At 34.7% G+C, this 17,422-nt stretch overlaps 3 protein-coding genes across 3 annotated transcripts; 1 reads left to right on the top strand and 2 right to left on the bottom strand.

The window, feature by feature from the left end:
• The first annotated feature begins 953 nt into the window (after positions 1 to 953).
• Positions 954 to 6,189, top strand: LOC147275291 (ABC transporter A family member 7-like). Its single transcript, XM_086256413.1, has 18 exons — positions 954 to 1,031; positions 1,142 to 1,475; positions 1,554 to 1,633; positions 1,733 to 1,877; positions 2,126 to 2,245; positions 2,330 to 2,442; positions 2,663 to 2,821; positions 2,945 to 3,107; positions 3,195 to 3,320; positions 3,450 to 3,533; positions 3,760 to 4,115; positions 4,430 to 4,630; positions 4,809 to 4,918; positions 5,039 to 5,123; positions 5,241 to 5,369; positions 5,498 to 5,603; positions 5,714 to 5,802; positions 5,887 to 6,189. The coding sequence occupies exons 1-18, from the start codon at positions 954 to 956 to the stop codon at positions 6,187 to 6,189; spliced, it is 2,781 nt and encodes a 926-aa protein (XP_086112539.1).
• Positions 6,190 to 8,356: 2,167 nt separating this feature from the next.
• Positions 8,357 to 10,294, bottom strand: MOS4 (modifier of snc1,4). The gene is made up of 6 exons (XM_086257051.1): positions 9,929 to 10,294; positions 9,669 to 9,844; positions 9,501 to 9,584; positions 9,001 to 9,070; positions 8,779 to 8,912; positions 8,357 to 8,694 (listed from the first exon to the last, which is right to left on the bottom strand). The coding sequence occupies exons 1-6, from the start codon at positions 10,172 to 10,174 to the stop codon at positions 8,640 to 8,642; spliced, it is 765 nt and encodes a 254-aa protein (XP_086113177.1). The 5' UTR covers positions 10,175 to 10,294; the 3' UTR covers positions 8,357 to 8,639.
• A 298-nt stretch (positions 10,295 to 10,592) lies between these two features.
• Positions 10,593 to 15,795, bottom strand: PEX3-1 (peroxin 3-1). Its single transcript, XM_086227839.1, has 7 exons — positions 15,472 to 15,795; positions 15,073 to 15,237; positions 14,749 to 14,939; positions 14,485 to 14,615; positions 12,221 to 12,348; positions 11,520 to 11,747; positions 10,593 to 11,211 (listed from the first exon to the last, which is right to left on the bottom strand). Exons 1-7 carry the CDS (start codon positions 15,483 to 15,485, stop codon positions 10,962 to 10,964), a joined length of 1,107 nt encoding a protein of 368 aa, XP_086083965.1. The 5' UTR covers positions 15,486 to 15,795; the 3' UTR covers positions 10,593 to 10,961.
• Positions 15,796 to 17,422: the final 1,627 nt, after the last annotated feature.

Consider the following 17,422-nt stretch of genomic DNA (forward strand, 5'->3'; position numbering starts at 1 on the left):
TCTCCGTAATTTTGTGAAAAATGTGTATGTTGGTGAAATTAAGTGAAAAATTAATTAATTAATTAATTAATTAATGGGATATTCATTTTATTAAGGAAACGCGGCAAAAAAAAAAAAAGGAAACGCCGTGTGGCCGTGTGGGGGTACGTGGTAGAACTCAGATGCTAATTTTGTTTTGGCATAATTTTAAGGAAATGACAGAATGGTGATTGATTTTAATAAGGTGTTTTTCAATTACATATATATATGGCTCTCATACTGTGACAACTGTTCTGGTTCATTTTAGTTGGTAATTGTATTTGAATCCACCTTCTTGCTCATCACATTCCACTCAATTTCGTAGTACCATTTTACATACCCAAAAAAGAAGAAATAAGGGAAAAAGGTTTAGGCTATTAAATGAAAGAAGAAACTTTTATCTCCTTCGATATCTTGAAGGATATTATTCCCTCTGTACCTTCCTTAAATTAAGCAAAAAGAGATACTGACACCCAAAACACACCAAATGAGGGTGGCAACAATTAATACCACGCGTGAAGGTGACTGTTACTTCGTTTCAGTCATTTTTTAGAATTTAAAAAAAAAAAAAAAAAAAAAGATAATTCAGTCCTTCAGTATTACAAGCAATTACTTTCTCTCACCAAATGTATACATAACAGTAAAGGTGAATTCCGAATTCCATCTGGTACACATGCAAAAGCAGAGCAGAATACCAGACCATCTTTGTCATTGATATTGGTTATTGAGATTATATAATGTTTGTTCAAAATCCTCATTCATACAGAAAGGTGGTATCAGTTAAATTACTTAATTGACTTCAATTCTCTTTTTTAAAAAATTTGAACTTAGTTCTGAATCTTGGGTGGTGACAGGTATTTTGAACTTATCTTCAATTCCTTTAACATAAGTTCCTTGGGCGTCAAGTTAAAGGAATTCCCTGGTTTTGGACATCAATGGCTGATCGTTCGCATCGCCATGCCAGCTTCTGGACTCAGTCCAATGCTTTGCTCAGAAAGAACCTAACTTTTCAGGTCTATCTCTCACACTTTTTGTCCTAGTTGATAGTATTTGTTGAGCTTTGAAAACAGTTCAGTGTTGGACGACTGATGATGATGTTTATGATCTTATGTTCATTTTGCAGAAACGAAATATGTGCTCTAATATTACGCTGGTTTTAATACCTGCTTTCTTCTGCTTTCTCCTTGCTACTTTCCAAATAGCTACAAAAAGTGGGAATTCAGATAAAACCAAAGATAAGTGTGGGTCAAACAACATAGATTTCAATGAAATGAGCCTTTGTCCCATTCCTAAGCCTCAAGAATGGCCTCCGTTGTCGTACATACCACCTGCTCAGCATCGTGCAGTGAGAAGTGACTTTCTTCCATTTACAGACTTGCCGGATGAATCATGCAGGAAATTTGGGTCCTGTCCTGTAACTCTACTTGTCACTGGGAATAATTATTCTCTTGGAGAAAGTATATACATTCCTCTCTCTCTCTCTCTCCAGTTTAATTATGTTTAGTTATTTTGGGTTAATCTGTACATTTTGATAGGTTTGGCTGGGAATATGTTCTTGAATTCTTTCCCACTGAATTCCTCTGGTGTTTTGCAATATGTGGCCAATAATTTCATGGTATGCAAGCTGTCATTTCTCTGTTTTTTTTCTTTTTTGTTTAATTTGAATTTTCATCTAGTATTACTGTTTCAAGTAATATTAATTCTAAATGTCCAGGGTTCGGTATCCAAGCCTAGAGTGCCCAACTTTTATGATCCTGCTTTCACAGCAAGTCTTCCCATCTATAATGTGCAGCGCCAATGCTCGCCCAACTCTACATTCTCTGTTCCGGTTCAGATATCAGCCCGCGAACTAGAGCTAGGTACGTAAAAGCTTTTCAATAGGAGAAGGCAATACACCATTGAAATTGTTACACATTCCACAATCGTTGATGGCATTGACCACATATGAAGTCAGCACGATCAATGGCATCGAAGACTGTCGTGCATTGTTATTGTGGATGTGAAATGGAGTATAAATATTCATCATTTGTGTACATACCCTTCAATTTTTGTTGTGTGCAACATACTAAACCTTTTTCCTTTCCTCTAATTTTTGTCTTGAATGTAGATGTTAGATGTGTTCATGGTTTGCATTTGTGGCGCAATAGTTCTTCTGAGGTGAACAATGAGCTATATAAGGGTTACAGAAAGGGGAATTCAGAGGGGAAGATCAACGAAATAATTGGAGGTTAATCTACATGATATATATGCCTTTATCGTTTGATATGATGAATATAGATGTTGGGCAATACTTACAGTGTATTTCTTGCAGCGTATGATTTCTCAAACTCAAATAGGGATAATTTTAATGTGAGCATATGGTACAATTCAAGCTTAAGAAATGAAGATTCTACTATGCTGCGGCTTCCACGCCAAGTGAATCTGGTATAACTTGTTTGCTTGTTGAGTTTTCCTTCTGCTACTGGTTAATATATATATCATCTTTTTTTTTTTATAATTAATTCGGCTTGACTCATGTTAACTTTTTTATGACATTTACAAATTATTTGAAATAGTTTGATAACTTAAAAAAATTTGTTGTTAATTAACTTAATTCAGGCAGGATATGATAGAGTTTTAATTCTTTTATATTAATTATTCACAGGCATCCAGTGCCTACCTTCAATTTTTGAAAGGATCTGGTACAAAAATGCTGTTTGAGTTTCTCAAAGAAATGCCTAAGCCTGAAACCGGACAAGGGTTGGATTTTACCTCTGAGATTGGTCCACTCTTCTTTACATGGATCATTTTACTGCTTTTCCCGGTACGTAAGACTGTTCATCCAAATTACTTAGAACTAGTGTTAATTAGTATTATTTATATTAACTATTAAGTTTCCCTTTCTTTCTTTCTTTCTTTCTTTCTTTCCCAATTATATGTGATGTAGGTTGTATTGAAGTCACTGGTTTATGAGAAACAACAGAAACTGAGAATCATGATGAAAATGCATGGGCTTGGTGATGGACCCTATTGGATGATTTCCTATACCTATTTTCTTACAGTATCTTCAATCTACGTGCTATGTTTGATCACAATTGGCTCGCTCATAGGTAGTTATATAACTACTTGACAACTGTTCTAGTCTGGCTTCAATTTGAGTTGCTTGCTTTAACAAGTTGAAGTTAACTTCCATACAGGGTTAAAAATCTTCACACTAAATGACTACAACATCCAATTTGTTTTTTACTTCATCTACATAAACTTGCAAATATCCCTGGCCTTTCTAGCAGCTGCAATGTTTTCAAACATCAAGACTTGTACAGGTTTGATGTTGAATATTGCTTGTGTTTATTGATTTGAGAGTAGGATAGCTAGGGGTTATATATTTTTAACTTTTATCTAATGAGATGAGATGATTTACATGCTTGTCATGATTAATTTGATGATAACAGTTATAGGTTACACTTTGGTCTTTGGAACTGGGCTTTTAGGATCATTTCTTTTTCAACCCTTCATCACAGATACGTCATTCCCAAGTAAGTGGAAATATAAATTGTGAAATGAAGTATTTGTCACTTAATTTGCTTTTGTTTCTTACCACAAGAAATGTTTACTGTACTTGAAAACTTATATTAAAATGGCTGGGTTGTGTTTCAAGGAAGCCCACCTCAGAACTTCATATATATATGCAACACAACTTGTTATGTAGTTTTCCCCTCCCTCTCTGCTCTCTTAATATATGTTTTGCATCCTTGTATGTAGGAGGCTGGATCATTCTTCTCCAGTTGTATCCTGGCTTCTCTCTATATCGTGGGTTATACGAGTTTGGACAATATGCCCAGGAAGGGAATGATGTTGGGACGTATGGGATGCGATGGGGCAATTTTAGTGATAGCCATAATGGGATGAGAGAGGTCTTGATTATCATGGTTATTGAGTGGTTTGCGATGCTTTTTATTGCATATTACACAGATCAAGTTGTATCATCTGGAAAAAATCCTTTAGGTTTCTTGCAAGGCCTTAGGAAGAAGAAACTTCTTAGGAGTAGGATGCCTACTTTGCAAAGGCAGGGATCTAAAGTTTCTATTCAGATGGAGAAACCTGATGTTAGTCAAGAGGTAATTTTCCTTGTATATCTCTAACTTATATACTCATTCTTCATCACTAGTAAAGTACATTTGGAGGGTATTATATATATGCACTCAATCAATACACAGACCATCTGGTGCACTGCATGGGATGCTACAAATTGTTATACATAATCACTTGCAAGATCATTTAGGTGGAAACATAGCACTCTGATTAGTTTGTTAATTCTTGGTGTTATATGATTCAAAATGAGTAGTTCTTAAGTTTCAGTACCTCACTGAAAATGTAGCTAAAGTAAATATATGCATAAATAATGCTGGTTCCATTTATTCATAATTTCCAGACCGAGAAGGTTGAAAGTTTGCTATTGGAACAAGATACAAGTCATGCAATTATTTGTAACGACCTCAAAAAGGTGTATCCAGGAAGAGATGGAAACCCTGAGAAATTTGCAGTGAAAGGGTTGTCTCTTGCTTTGCCTCCAGGGGAGTGCTTTGGTATTCTTGGCCCCAATGGTGCAGGGAAGACCTCTTTTATAAGTATGGTGAGTACACTATACTCTCTATATCTTTAATTATCATATATTACGATGAGAAAAGGCCAGAAAAAGTTCATTAAAAACTTGCTTGCTAGCCTTGTTCATCATAAATATACTTGCTCAAACATATATTTCTAATGACTAGTCAGTTAATGCTTAATCAACCTCTTACCGAATTCCTCAGATGATTGGTCTTACAAAATCAACCTCTGGCTCAGCATATGTTCACGGTATGGACATTCAGACTCAAATGGATGAAATATATACCAGCATGGGTGTTTGTCCACAGCATGAGTAAGCTAGAATTAATTCTTGTCTTACAAGTCTAGAAAGCAAAATTTCTCCTTTTTTTTGGGTTGTGTCTTCTAAGTTTTTTAAATCTTATGAATTCCTTGGTTTTTGTATACTTTTTAGCCTACTATGGGAAAACCTGACTGGAAGGGAGCATCTACTATTTTATGGCAGACTTAAGAACCTCAAAGGTTCTGCCTTAGTACAAGTATGTCAATATGTATATACTATTTTTACATTGAGAATTTGAGATTTTCATTGATAGAATAAGCTACAAGTTTGATTTGTTGTCCTGTTTCCTGTCTCAATTCTGATGCTGAATTAGGCAGTGGAAGAATCTTTGAAGAGTGTGAATCTATTTCATGGTGGGATTGCTGACAAACAAGCTGGGAAGTATAGTGGAGGTATGAAGAGAAGGCTTAGTGTGGCAATTTCACTGATAGGGGATCCCAAGGTATGTCTTGGTGCTCTCTCTGTTAAAGCTACTACTTAATGTTGTCTATGTGAGTGTTTTCCTATATATATATATAGAAAATTAGATTTGTTACTTAATGCATATTTTTGAAATTCAATTCTGTGTAGGTTGTTTACATGGATGAGCCCAGTACTGGACTTGATCCATCTTCAAGAAACCATCTATGGAATGTTGTCAAGTCTGCGAAACAAGACCGGGCAATCATCCTAACCAGTTCTCTCTCTCTCTCTCTCTCTCTCTCTCTCACACACACACACACCCAATGATTTACCTCTTTAATTAATTTCACTCATAAAGCTTGCTTGTTTGCTTATCTTCTGCAGCACATTCCATGGAAGAGGCAGAGGTCCTGTGTGATCGATTAGGAATTTTCGTAGATGGCAGAATTCAGTGCATAGGAAATCCAAAAGAGGTAAATTAATAAGTCCAATTTTATCCGATATATATGCTTAGAGCACTTGAATATAAAGTTGGTTTGACAATTGACATGATGCAGCTGAAGGCGAGATATGGAGGATCGTATATCTTCACAATGACAACGCATTCGGATCATGAGGAAGAAGTGGAGAAGATGGTACGGAACCTGTCACCAAATGCCAACAAGATATACCGACTCTCGGGGACACAGAAGTTCGAGCTGCCCAAGAATGAGGTCAGAATTGCACATGTATTCCAAACAGTGGAGTTTGCAAAGAGAAGATTCACAGTGTTTGCATGGGGTGTGTGTGATACTACTTTGGAGGATGTCTTCATCAAGGTTGCTTCAACTGCAACTGCATCATCAGCCACACTTACTTGAATGAGTTGAATCCAATTTTTGTACTTGATTGATTGTTAATTAGCTGCGTCTAACAGCCCTACTGATCAGTCCTGTGACTACTGTCTTTGCCATTCACTTTGTTATCTCAGTTATTTTTTTCTTTTTTTGGTGAGATAAATTTTATTTTTTTCGACATATTAATAAGTCATGTATCGTGACTTTGGTTACGAAACTAAAAGGCCGTAAATTGATATATTAAACCAAAACATTATCAAATCAAAGTGCAGAGCAAGACTGTAACACCTGTAACTAGGGGTGTGTTTCGGCCGGATCGGATCGGAAATAGAGTGTTCCAATTCCAATCCAAAAAATTTTGGAATGAAATTTATGTTCCAATTTCCATTCCAAAAAATCGGAATTTCAACATCTCATTCCGATTCGGAATTTTCAGATTTCTCGGAATTTTCGGAATTTTTCGGAATATAACATTTTCGGAACTTTCGGATAAAATTTGAAATTTTCGAATAAAAAATCGGAATTTTCACATTTTCATAATATTTTTTAGAACATGTTTAGATTTTTTTTTTAGAATAATGATGAAATTAACAAACAAACAAAAATTAAAAGACAATAGATTATGATGCATTTCAATATTTATATTAAAATGTAATTAAAATATATGTCCAATTTAAAAAGAAAATTCAAAATATTAATTTAAATAACATTTAGAACCATACCATCTCATACCATTACCATAAAAAAAATCTAGAAAAGAAGGAAAAAAAAAGAAAAGAAAGATGCAATTTAGCAAGTTTTTCATTGCTAGATTATGTATGTTAAGAAATAAATTATGTATGATATATATTGTGTATGTTTAATGGTATATATTATATATTATAACATACATATTATATAAGAGAAATAAATGTCACTATGAATGTATAATAGGCTTAATAGCACATATCTTAGAGGTGGGGGATTAATCTTTGGAGCTCATCCAACATTGTTAGAATAAATGTCATTAGTAGATACATGTTACTCACATATATATATATATCATGTTTGAAATTTTGAAAATAATAAGCTATATTTAGTAATTAGTAATTACAATTAGTGAGATATTTCAGTTGGAATAACTGTAGAATTGCTCCATATCTTCAATTCCCCTCCCTAATAAAAAAAAAATAGTAATTACATGTACGGAAAATGTGGGTGCATGTTTGTGTTACCAACTTACCATTTATGTTATTATGATACACATATATTTATAATGTACATATGTTTATATTAATAGTATTAGTCATCTTTTTTAAAATATATGTTATATGTATCATACTAAATAAATAATAAAATATATAATATGGAATAAATTGGCATAATTTTGGAAATATTGGATCGGAATGCCTTCGGAACATTTCGGAATTTTTTGGATTGGAATTCGGATCGGAATCGGAATTTACATAAACATTCCAATTCCAATCCAATTTTTTTCGGAATTTTCGGATTTCGGCATTTTCGGATTCGGCAATTTCGGATTCGGAATAAAATTGAAAATTTTCGGATAGGAATCGGTCGGATTCGGATTTTCCAATCCAAATCACACCCCTACCTGTAACCCACTCTCCATCAGCATTGTTCTCTCTTTTACATTTATCCAAAGGTCAGAAGACTCAGAACCTATCATTCCCTCCCAAAATTTACTTCTCTCTACTCTACTTCCGAAGCCGACCAAGAAATTTCATGGCTTCCACTAGAATCTCTGTGGCTCATTCTCTTCCCTTGCACCATCAGCCTACGCCCTTATGAATCTATGATGTGAAGTTATTGTGAACGTTAGTTAGGCCCAACTGCCCAAGTGCCACTAGAGCAGTATCCCTTTCATAAGGGGAAAAAAGAAAGGTTTTTAACTTTTTATTGAGTTAACATTTTGGCATAATTTCAGCCAAGTTGTCTACATGACATGAGCTACCAAAATGGTCTACTTGCAGGTGATACCTAAACAATCATCCAATTTATGTGTTGACATGGTGAACTGTGTATTGCTACAGTATAAATATTTTAATACATCTACTTGGTAAAGTTATTCAGAACATTTGCAAATGATGTGCCACAAGGAAGTACCACATATATTCGTATAGATTCAAACGGCTTAACTAAGGAAAGACAGGAAAAGAAACGAAAGAACTACCAAACTGCATTAAACAAATTAACAAAACACATATGCATTGGATAAGATTGGACCCATTGATTGGAACATCCACAGACCTGTAATCAATTCTTCAACATTACATTTGAAAGCAAAAGAGAAAATTAAGAAATACAATTCCCACAAATTTTTTTTTTTTTTTTTGGAATATGATATTATATAACATCTCTGGATCCTATGAAGGAAAAGAGTTCAACAACATATCTGAATTCTATAACAAAATAACTGAGTTGTAGCATCAAATCTAAGCCAAATGCCTTACTAGCTGCAAAAGTATACCTTCTCATTCATAATTCAACACAGAACCATTTTCTGCATTGCTTTCCAAGTTCCATCCCCTAAAATGAGTAACAACTAATTAGTGGCCAAACTAGTAAACTGAATGCCAGAGAAAAAACACCAGCTAGGAAAAGGCGGATTACCTCTCTGCTGCGTCCCTCCTACATTCATCTAGATGATTTTCAATTTTATCACATGCCGCATGAATTTCTATATTCTTCTGACAAAGCTCCTTCCATTGTGCAGAAAGAGCATTAAGCTCATATGCAGTGGTTTGCTGGTCACAAATAAAGTAAATTTACCAGATCAGATACAACAAATCATTGAAATAGTACAAGGGATGGTGGGCAAGAAAGTTATTTCACCTGATGAAATTTCCTTTCACGATTCAGTGTTTCAATCTTTTGGTATTGTTCTTGAGCCAATTTCTGCATTCTGAAAAGATAAATATGCAAGGGAAAAATAAGAACATGGCATCAAGTACTATCATATCCCTTTTTCATAGACTTTTAACATTTTTTGCACGTAAAAATTGGAATTTAAATTGTCATATGGAAGCAAGACAATCTCTCATCCAGAATACTCATATGGTCTAGGAAAGCAAGAGAATATCAATCTTAAGCAAAAGTTTGTATGTCATGTCACATGTGACAATTCATTTTGCATATCATCGAGAATATTTGACCACTTAAGAACGTTTAGAGTCTTTTGTTCAAAAAAATGTGCATTCAATTACTGTCGAAATTAAAAAATTGCATAAATACATACTTTCAAACGCATTAATATGTATATGTGTGAGAACTATGAATATTTACAAGCATAAATCTAAATTTTGCATCTTTCACATGAAATCTGAGAAACGAACCTGGACAAAAGCGAATGCAATCGATTGTTGTGCTGAATCCAGGCGTCGGGGCCATACTTATCAACCAGCTCCAAATTCTCCAACCTGAAAATCAAGTCGGCCACTCAATTCACCACAACCAAAAACACACATGTATACACAACACACATATATGTATGCATAGATTACCTGATGACTTGGTGCTGCGAAGCGCACTGAGCTTTCTGAAGAGCCAGTTTCCAAGCAGTTTCATCGTTTCGTTTATTCAAAGGCGGTATCTCTAACTTATCTCTGGAAAAATCAATAACCACCGGAGGCTTGGAAGCTCTAACACGGTCGTACTCCCTAGCCAGCATAGGATTATTCTAAGATTTAAAAAATTTAACCATCAGTCCGCAGCCAAACAGTCCCTTAAACAAGAGAAACCCTAGAGGAGAATTGGCACTGACCTGGAAATTGGGCTTGGCGAGTGCGGGCAAGTCTTTGAGGAAATCGGCAGGCCTTTTTGCGCTACGTCGCAACTCTTCCTCGACCATGCGGTCGACCTCTCGTTTGACGTCGGGGTTGGCGTAGTCGTCGTCAATGTACGGCAAGGCGTCGATAGTTTCGGCATTGGTTAAGGGTCCTGGCCATGACGGACCTTGCGGTGGAGCTTCTAGCATTAAAACTTCATCGCTGCTGCTGTTGTTCGCCATTGTTGTACACTGAGTGTGCTTCTCAGTTCTCAGAGAGAGAGAGAGAGATTGGGGGTTTTGAGTCCTGACCGTGTAATTACGGTGTAAATGGTGGATTATTGTGTGTGTAACATTGTTACAGTAACAATATGCGCGCCGTTTGAACCCGACCTGGTTTTCTTTATTGGATACAATGCACTCCAAATGGGCTTGGACATACACGGTCCGGCCCAATTTTCAAGTGAGTGAAGCCATATTTTATAAAGGTAGATATTTTTCGAGTGTGTCCAGCCATCGCCCTTCTCTCTCTCTCTCTCTCTCTCTCTCTCTCTCTCTCTCTCTCTCTCTCCTTTCTTCTCAAGTCTCAACTCCTCAAAAGTCAAAACCCCCCCGAATCCTCTCTATGTTAGTCAAAGACACATTTTCTTCATTGTTGAAATGAGTGGTCTGTTTGACCAAAAAAAAGGTTATTATATTTATTCCAGCCCAACAAATATTAGGAAATACACATTATTTTCCATAATTCCCATTTACCAGAGCCTAAGATTGGGATAAATCAAGTTTAATATGAGGTTCAAAAATCAAGAAGCCTCACATAATATAGATGGCATAGACTACAGTACAACAAAAGATCTAGGATGAGTAGGGAGTACAAGGGCTAGATTACACTGCAGTATTTTCCTCATCTTTCTCTTTTATTGGGATTTTGAGAAGTTGGAACTTGGAACCCAGAAGCATTTTCCATTCCTACCTCGCTTGTAATGAAACAAAAATGTACTGAATATAGAGATTGTGGCCTGTCTCTCGTCTATGAGATTTGCATATTTGAATAAATGAGGGTGAAAAAGAGCTCAACTTCTGGAACATTTAGAATGATTTGGATGAATTTGCTTGATTCTTCAAGGAGTGTGGGACCCATCTGTGCAACTCGTGCCAAAACTTTGGCAAGTTGCATTCCTGACGTCAGACTGCCTCCTCCAGGTTGAGCACCCATATCCTCTATTACTGTATCGACCACTGCTCTCAATGCTATCTCAGCAACACTCCCAAATTCAGTACTGCAAGAAATGAGAAACAAAATTTGAATGACTTCCAAAGTTGTTGAGGCTGGAGCTATGAATCATTGTTGCAATAAGAAACTACAAAAAAGAAGAAGGAACAGGAGGAGAGATGACATGTATGGTTCTACTTTATCAAGTTCATGAAAGAAGTCAGCATTTTGTAAGACCAACATCAGTATATCACAGTAATGTTTGCCATTTGTAATTCCATGCAAAGGAGCTGTGCAATTATCATCACCCTTTATCGGGTTTTGTAATATTAATAGCAGATTTTTGCATCCATATTCATAATGTCACAAACATACCTTGATATTACCGCTCTTGTCTCCAACATAAGTTGGTCAAATTTGGTGACATCTGGAAGAAATGCGTTATCAATGCTGAAGGCTGTGGCTAGTTCAAGCCAATGAGCATCCTCGGGCATCAAGTAGTTCACCCAGTGATGGGGGCTTCCTGTGCTCATGAACTTGTCAAGTATTTGCATGATAGTTTCACGAAGAATCGTGGTATTGAAGAATACGTTCAGCTGCTTTCTGCACATGAAAAGCATCCAAACTTAATAATAAGATCTCTGATAGTTGATACATTCTTTAGCTAGCAGGGTTAAGCAACATTTTTGTTTTGTTATTTTTTTTTTCTCTGCTGAAGCTGTTCTAATGCAGCTTCCCTGTGTGAGGTGTGGTGGTACTATTGGAGATTGAACTTGGCCTAAATTGTCAAACTTGGGAGCATTGATAAAGTTACGATAGTGGCCTAAACAATTTATTGACAATAAATTGAAAGTCTGGACCTGTATCTAGGACATTTTCTTTAAGGACTACAGTGGGCAAGCATGTCCTCATTAGCACATTCACAAATACATTGTGTGACAGACTCTGCAAGACTGACATATTGCATTTGCTTATCACATTGTATTATTTTAACACTTCTGTTTATAAGTTAATGAATTGACAAATCAATCTGCATTTGATTGGCAGAAGGACATACAATGTAAATCAAACCTTACCCCTTAAGAACTTCTGTTGCTGCTGCCTGGATATTAGAAATTAAAGCAGGCATGCCATAACTGGAGAGATAATCAGAACTTGATAGAAACTTCTGCTGGTCATCCCTATCAATGAGATCAGCATCCTCCTATAAACATAATAATAAAAAGGCATAAATTTAATTTAGACACATAACTATATATGTTATTTCAACGGGGTTTACGAACTTTCAAATATTTCAAATATACACTTGATTTATTATGTAAATTGAAAAATGAAATTTCGTCCATCAATTTATTGAGAGATTAGTTAAATGTCAGCTTGGCTTTTTGCTAACGGGGATTAATTGGCGATGTGGCACCAACTCAGCATACATTTCCTGCCAAATGAGCAACACATGTCCACTTGACACGGGCTCACACACCCATCACCTCTTTCCCGCTCTCCTGACCATTTAGTCTCCAAAAAACATCACGTTTTCCCCCAAATTCGAATATAAATCTCTCACTTGTGTTCAACAAGAGAGAACGAGATGATGAGTTTGTGGACCCATGTCAGGGGTTAGGTGGACCTGTGTCGCTCATTTGGCAGGAAATGAGCGACACGGGTCCACCTAACCCCTAACACGGGCCCACAAACTCTCACTCTCTATTATTATTAAATTGTGGGCCCGTGTCGCTCATTCGGCGGGAAATGTTGCTGAGATAGCACCACGTCGTCAAATAATCCCGGTCAGCAAAAGCCAAGCTGTCATTTAACTGATTTCTCAACGAATCAATGGACAGAAATTCATTTTTCAATTTAGATAATAGATCGGGTGTATATTTGAAATATTTTAAAGTTCATAGACCCCGTTGAAATAGTTTATATAGTTATGTGTCTAAATTGAATTTATGCCTAATAAAAATATTACATTCAGAGAAGTAAAGTAACACACAGAACCAATAGTATAATTTAAAGTTCACTTCATAGCATGTCAAATGATAGTGGCACTACAAATTAGTCATAATGCCTAATAATGACTTGGGGAAGAGTGAACCAAACAAAGACTGATATACAAGAATGAAAAATCCCAAAGCAATCAAATGGGGGAGAGTGAATAGAAGTAACCATGCTTTTAGTGACAGCATCAATTAGACAGTGTCACAAGCAGCAATCAGCTATAACATGACAATTTTTATCAATAAAAAAGTCATTAATCCATTATATGCATCATTTCACTCTTTTCCTCATGTCTCTTGGCATATAAACTCATTGCTGAAAATGGACCCTCAGCCTTGACATAATTCCAAATTACCCCACTCCTATTCAATTTCCTGGTCAGAGGATTTGGCACAAGAGTATAAAAAAACTGGGAGTAAGTGCCACACCCAATTAGAGTTCACCAAAGACATTAAGAAGAGAAGAATATTGTTATTTCAATCTCTACTCAAAGCATCCAGAGTCAATAATACTGCAATCTATAATCACAAGCAAGTATATTCTGATAGAAAATGCTGTTTAATAGCCCAATTTTAACACATGAAATCCAATTACTTGTCAAGGAAAAATAACATTTGATATCTCACACTGTGCCCTATTGTTGGGGTGCATACAAAATAAGAGTATTGGGGCATCTTCAGAGCACATGTAAGCTATATATCCTTAAATGACTGCACATGCAAGTGTCTTTAGAAATTAAACTAGAAATAATAAAATAAAAAAAAAGGTCCTGATATTTCAAGTGATAAATTCATATGTCAAGATGAAACATAAACAGAATAATCAGACATTAATATATATATATATACAAAAGTTAGAATATAGAATTGAGAGGGGGGACAACTAGTCTTTTGAGCGCTTCCAATTTGCATATATTGATTATTCTCTTTATAATATACTCTAATATAATATTTATATGTTAGAATATATAAAAAAGTACACTTAGCACGGAAAAAAACACATTCCAGATCTTTGAATGATCGAAATATCAAGATAATAGACTAGAAGAACTCTCACAACAAGAAACATAACTGCAGGCATCAATTAGAAGTAGCACCCAGAAGGGCAAGAACTAAACCATCAACTTAGTAAAACAGGAGCATGAATATAAACATTGCAAAACGAAGAAATCAATCATTTGCAAATAAAAGAATCAGCTGCACTGGACTATTAAACTGACAATAATGCTGTTTAGATTGGTACTGCAATTAAATTAAACATAATTCCACAAACTCAACAATTCTGCTGAACAACTACTGAGTAAAACTGCTTGGCGTGAAGTGGGAAAGTAAATGGATCTTACAATTAAAAGAGAGCTTCCAAGGCCACGTGCAGTATCAATATATAAATGTCTCCCTAATATATTGACTTGAACTCTAATATATAAGCTAAGGATCGTCATTGCCCACAACGACAACACCATTCTTGTGAAACCTGGAGAAATACAAGACCTATACAAGGTGAGCAGATCACAATATCTTTATTTTAGTCAAATCAAAAAGAGATCATAAGCTATGGTATTGAAAGATGACAAATTTATGAATACCAAAGAATGACAGATTCGTACTTAGAATTTTGAATCTATCCCATAATTCAAGTTTCTCTGGGGTTAATGGCTGACCCTTCGCTTGCATTAACCTCTCAGTAAGGTGAGAAAGGTCTAACTCTTCTGCTATCCGACTACTTAAATAGTGCATTGCATGAGGCAACGTAGTTGTATCAGCAATTCTTTGAATGTTCTCGAAATGGGCTTGCATTCTATTACAATAAGTAAAATAAAATTTAAAAAAAAAAAAACACACATAACATTAGAACCCATGTAGTAAGTAGTTTGGGACTCAATCATCAAATTATCAGGATACAAGAAAATGAAATAGGGATCTCTCTTAACTGGGCCTTGATGAGTTCATCATTTTTCTCGCGCTCATGATCGAGCTCTGTCTCCAGGTCAGCAAGCCTTTGTCTGTGAGCATTATATAGTTTATACAGAAGATATCCACTTCCTAAAACACCAGTTGTAACAAACACCTTCCTCTTATGCCTTCTCCAAAATTCCCTAATATCACAGTGGCGTACCAAAATCAAAGGCATGTAGACATAAACCACAAGAACAAGAATGCCATTCAAGCAAAGGACCAGTTATTACTAACAAGTAACAAATTTTATCCATAAAATAACAAAATTAGACAAGTAGACCAGTACTCAGAAGAAGAAACAAACAATTACAGCAATAACAGAGGCACACAACAAAGACCCAGCTGAGAAAAGGCAATAAATTTGAAAGACTGACCTTAAAGAAAGCATCTTTGCTGCTATGGGACCCAAACATCCATCACTGCGGCTTCATATACTGAATTCCTTCTTGCGAAGATTTTTGGAAGAGGATTGTTTCGAGTGGAAAAGGGCAATAAATAAAATGGAAAAAGTGGTTTATCGGGTAGAGCCGCAAGTGGTCTTAGGAAAACCCGCCCGCAATGAAATTATAACGGTGGCTCTTCACGCAATGGAAACCAGTTTGAGAGAAATGGTAAACTGAATTTTTTATTGTGAATCTCAGGATTTTGAGGGTTTAAACTTTGGAGAAGGCAAAGTGGAAAAGGGGCTGCGTTAAGGCTGAGATATGCTTAGTTGGGGGTGTATTTACTTATTTAGGGCCAAAAAACTTTAGTTAGGGGTGTATTTACTTATTTAGGGCCAAAAAACTTTAGTTGGGGGTATATTTACTTAGGAGAGGACTTTAGTGCTACATACTTCACCAAAAATGAGATAGTTTAAATTACCCTAAATTCGAAACACATAATATAACATAATAAATGAAAACATAATTGTAAAATATAACTAATAAAATAAAATTTAATAAAAAAAATATCCCACCACCTTAAAATATATTAAAAAAATACAAAAAATATCAATTAACACGTGCTCTCAAAAAACAGTATCATATAAGTAAACATATATTTCTTTTCACTTTCTTTATTTATATCAACATTCATATAAATAAGAATATAAAAAATAAAAAATAATAGATCTAATACATCATATATGAGATTAATGAAGAATTTGCTAATGATTATTGGGTCTACTAGATAGTCTAGATGGTATTTGTCGGAGTAAATCATTAATTCAAAAATCATGAATACCAATTAATTAATCAAAAAAATGTGGGATATGTGTGTTCCTACAAGCAAGGAATAAAATTTTTAAATTTTGACAAAAATTAAAAGAAAATGACAGAAATTGTTATCAAAATACGGAAATTTTGAATGAAACTTTACCATATGTTTATTTAACATATTATCTACTAAATTGATAAAAAAAACATTGAAGAAATCAAATTATATAGTAAGTTTCATGTGATATAAGGTGAATATAATGCGCGCTGGAGCAAATACTGTTAAATAAAATTAGTATAATGAATAAACAAAATTAGTATATTCTTTATACTGTATAATTTAATTATACATTAAAATCTAAAATATAAATCCTAATACTCTATATTTTCTATATACCCTAATACTCTTTATACTCTATAATCTATACATTAAACCCTATATACTCTATATTTTTTAGAATATTAGGTTTTAAGCCCTTTAGGATACTTTTAATTATTTTTTTTATATAGAAATGTATTAAATTTTAAAATTAAAAATAACTAAAAGAAATCTCAAACTTTTTTTTTTTCCAATTGCCCAAAGGCCCCAAACCCCCCCTCATTTTTTTTTTCTTTCCTTACTTTTTTTCCTCATGCCTCTCTCTTCAACCTTTTTTTATTTTTTATCTTTCCTTCCTTTTTTACCGTGTCTCTTATCTAGCCAAGCTTTGTCTTCACTAAGTGTAACAACCCAAATTTTGGCTTATGGTAATTTTGTTACTTAAATTTTTTAAATTTGTTTTAAGGTTTGTTTAAAGAAATTAGAAATTTCTTTAAATTTATTTTAACTAATTTAGACCTTTGGTTGTGGTTCTAGAGCTTAGTTGTGTGGAAATGAATTTTAGAAAATGAAAATTCAAGAATTTGACGATTATTATTTTTTTCAGAATTAAATTATAAGAGTAGGATTTTTCATAATTGTTTTGAAAGCAATTTGACTATTTTGAGGTTATAGGAAATTAGTACTCATCAATATGAGTCCGTAGAATTTTTCGGTGAATTATTTGGAGTCTCGAGCTATTTTTGGTGAATTTCTAAAGTTGGAGAAAATAGAAAATATGAAAATTTCGATAATTTCGATAAATTTCGG

The sequence above is a fragment of the Dryas octopetala genome, chromosome 9, assembly GCF_963921425.1.
Source record: "Dryas octopetala chromosome 9, drDryOcto1.1, whole genome shotgun sequence".
Lineage (NCBI taxonomy): Eukaryota > Viridiplantae > Streptophyta > Magnoliopsida > Rosales > Rosaceae > Dryas > Dryas octopetala.

What these genes read in the sequence shown, in the direction of transcription:
- LOC147275291 (XM_086256413.1), top strand. Translation starts at nt 954, where the DNA reads ATGGCTGATCGTTCGCATCGCCATGCCAGCTTCTGGACTCAGTCCAAT. An exon ending in GGTGTTTGTCCACAGCATGA is followed by an intron (nt 4,919 to 5,038) that starts GTAAGCTAGAAT and finishes TATACTTTTTAG; the next exon opens with CCTACTATGGGAAAACCTGA. An exon ending in CCGGGCAATCATCCTAACCA is followed by an intron (nt 5,604 to 5,713) that starts GTTCTCTCTCTC and finishes TATCTTCTGCAG; the next exon opens with CACATTCCATGGAAGAGGCA.
- PEX3-1 (XM_086227839.1), bottom strand. An exon ending in TTGGAAGCTCTCTTTTAATT is followed by an intron (nt 12,349 to 14,484) that starts GTAAGATCCATT and finishes TTATGTTTATAG; the next exon opens with GAGGATGCTGATCTCATTGA. An exon ending in GCAACAGAAGTTCTTAAGGG is followed by an intron (nt 11,748 to 12,220) that starts GTAAGGTTTGAT and finishes TTTCATGTGCAG; the next exon opens with AAAGCAGCTGAACGTATTCT.
- MOS4 (XM_086257051.1), bottom strand. Translation starts at nt 10,174, where the DNA reads ATGGCGAACAACAGCAGCAGCGATGAAGTTTTAATGCTAGAAGCTCCA. An exon ending in GTGAAAGGAAATTTCATCAG is followed by an intron (nt 8,913 to 9,000) that starts GTGAAATAACTT and finishes ATTTGTGACCAG; the next exon opens with CAAACCACTGCATATGAGCT. An exon ending in AGGAGGGACGCAGCAGAGAG is followed by an intron (nt 8,695 to 8,778) that starts GTAATCCGCCTT and finishes TACTCATTTTAG; the next exon opens with GGGATGGAACTTGGAAAGCA.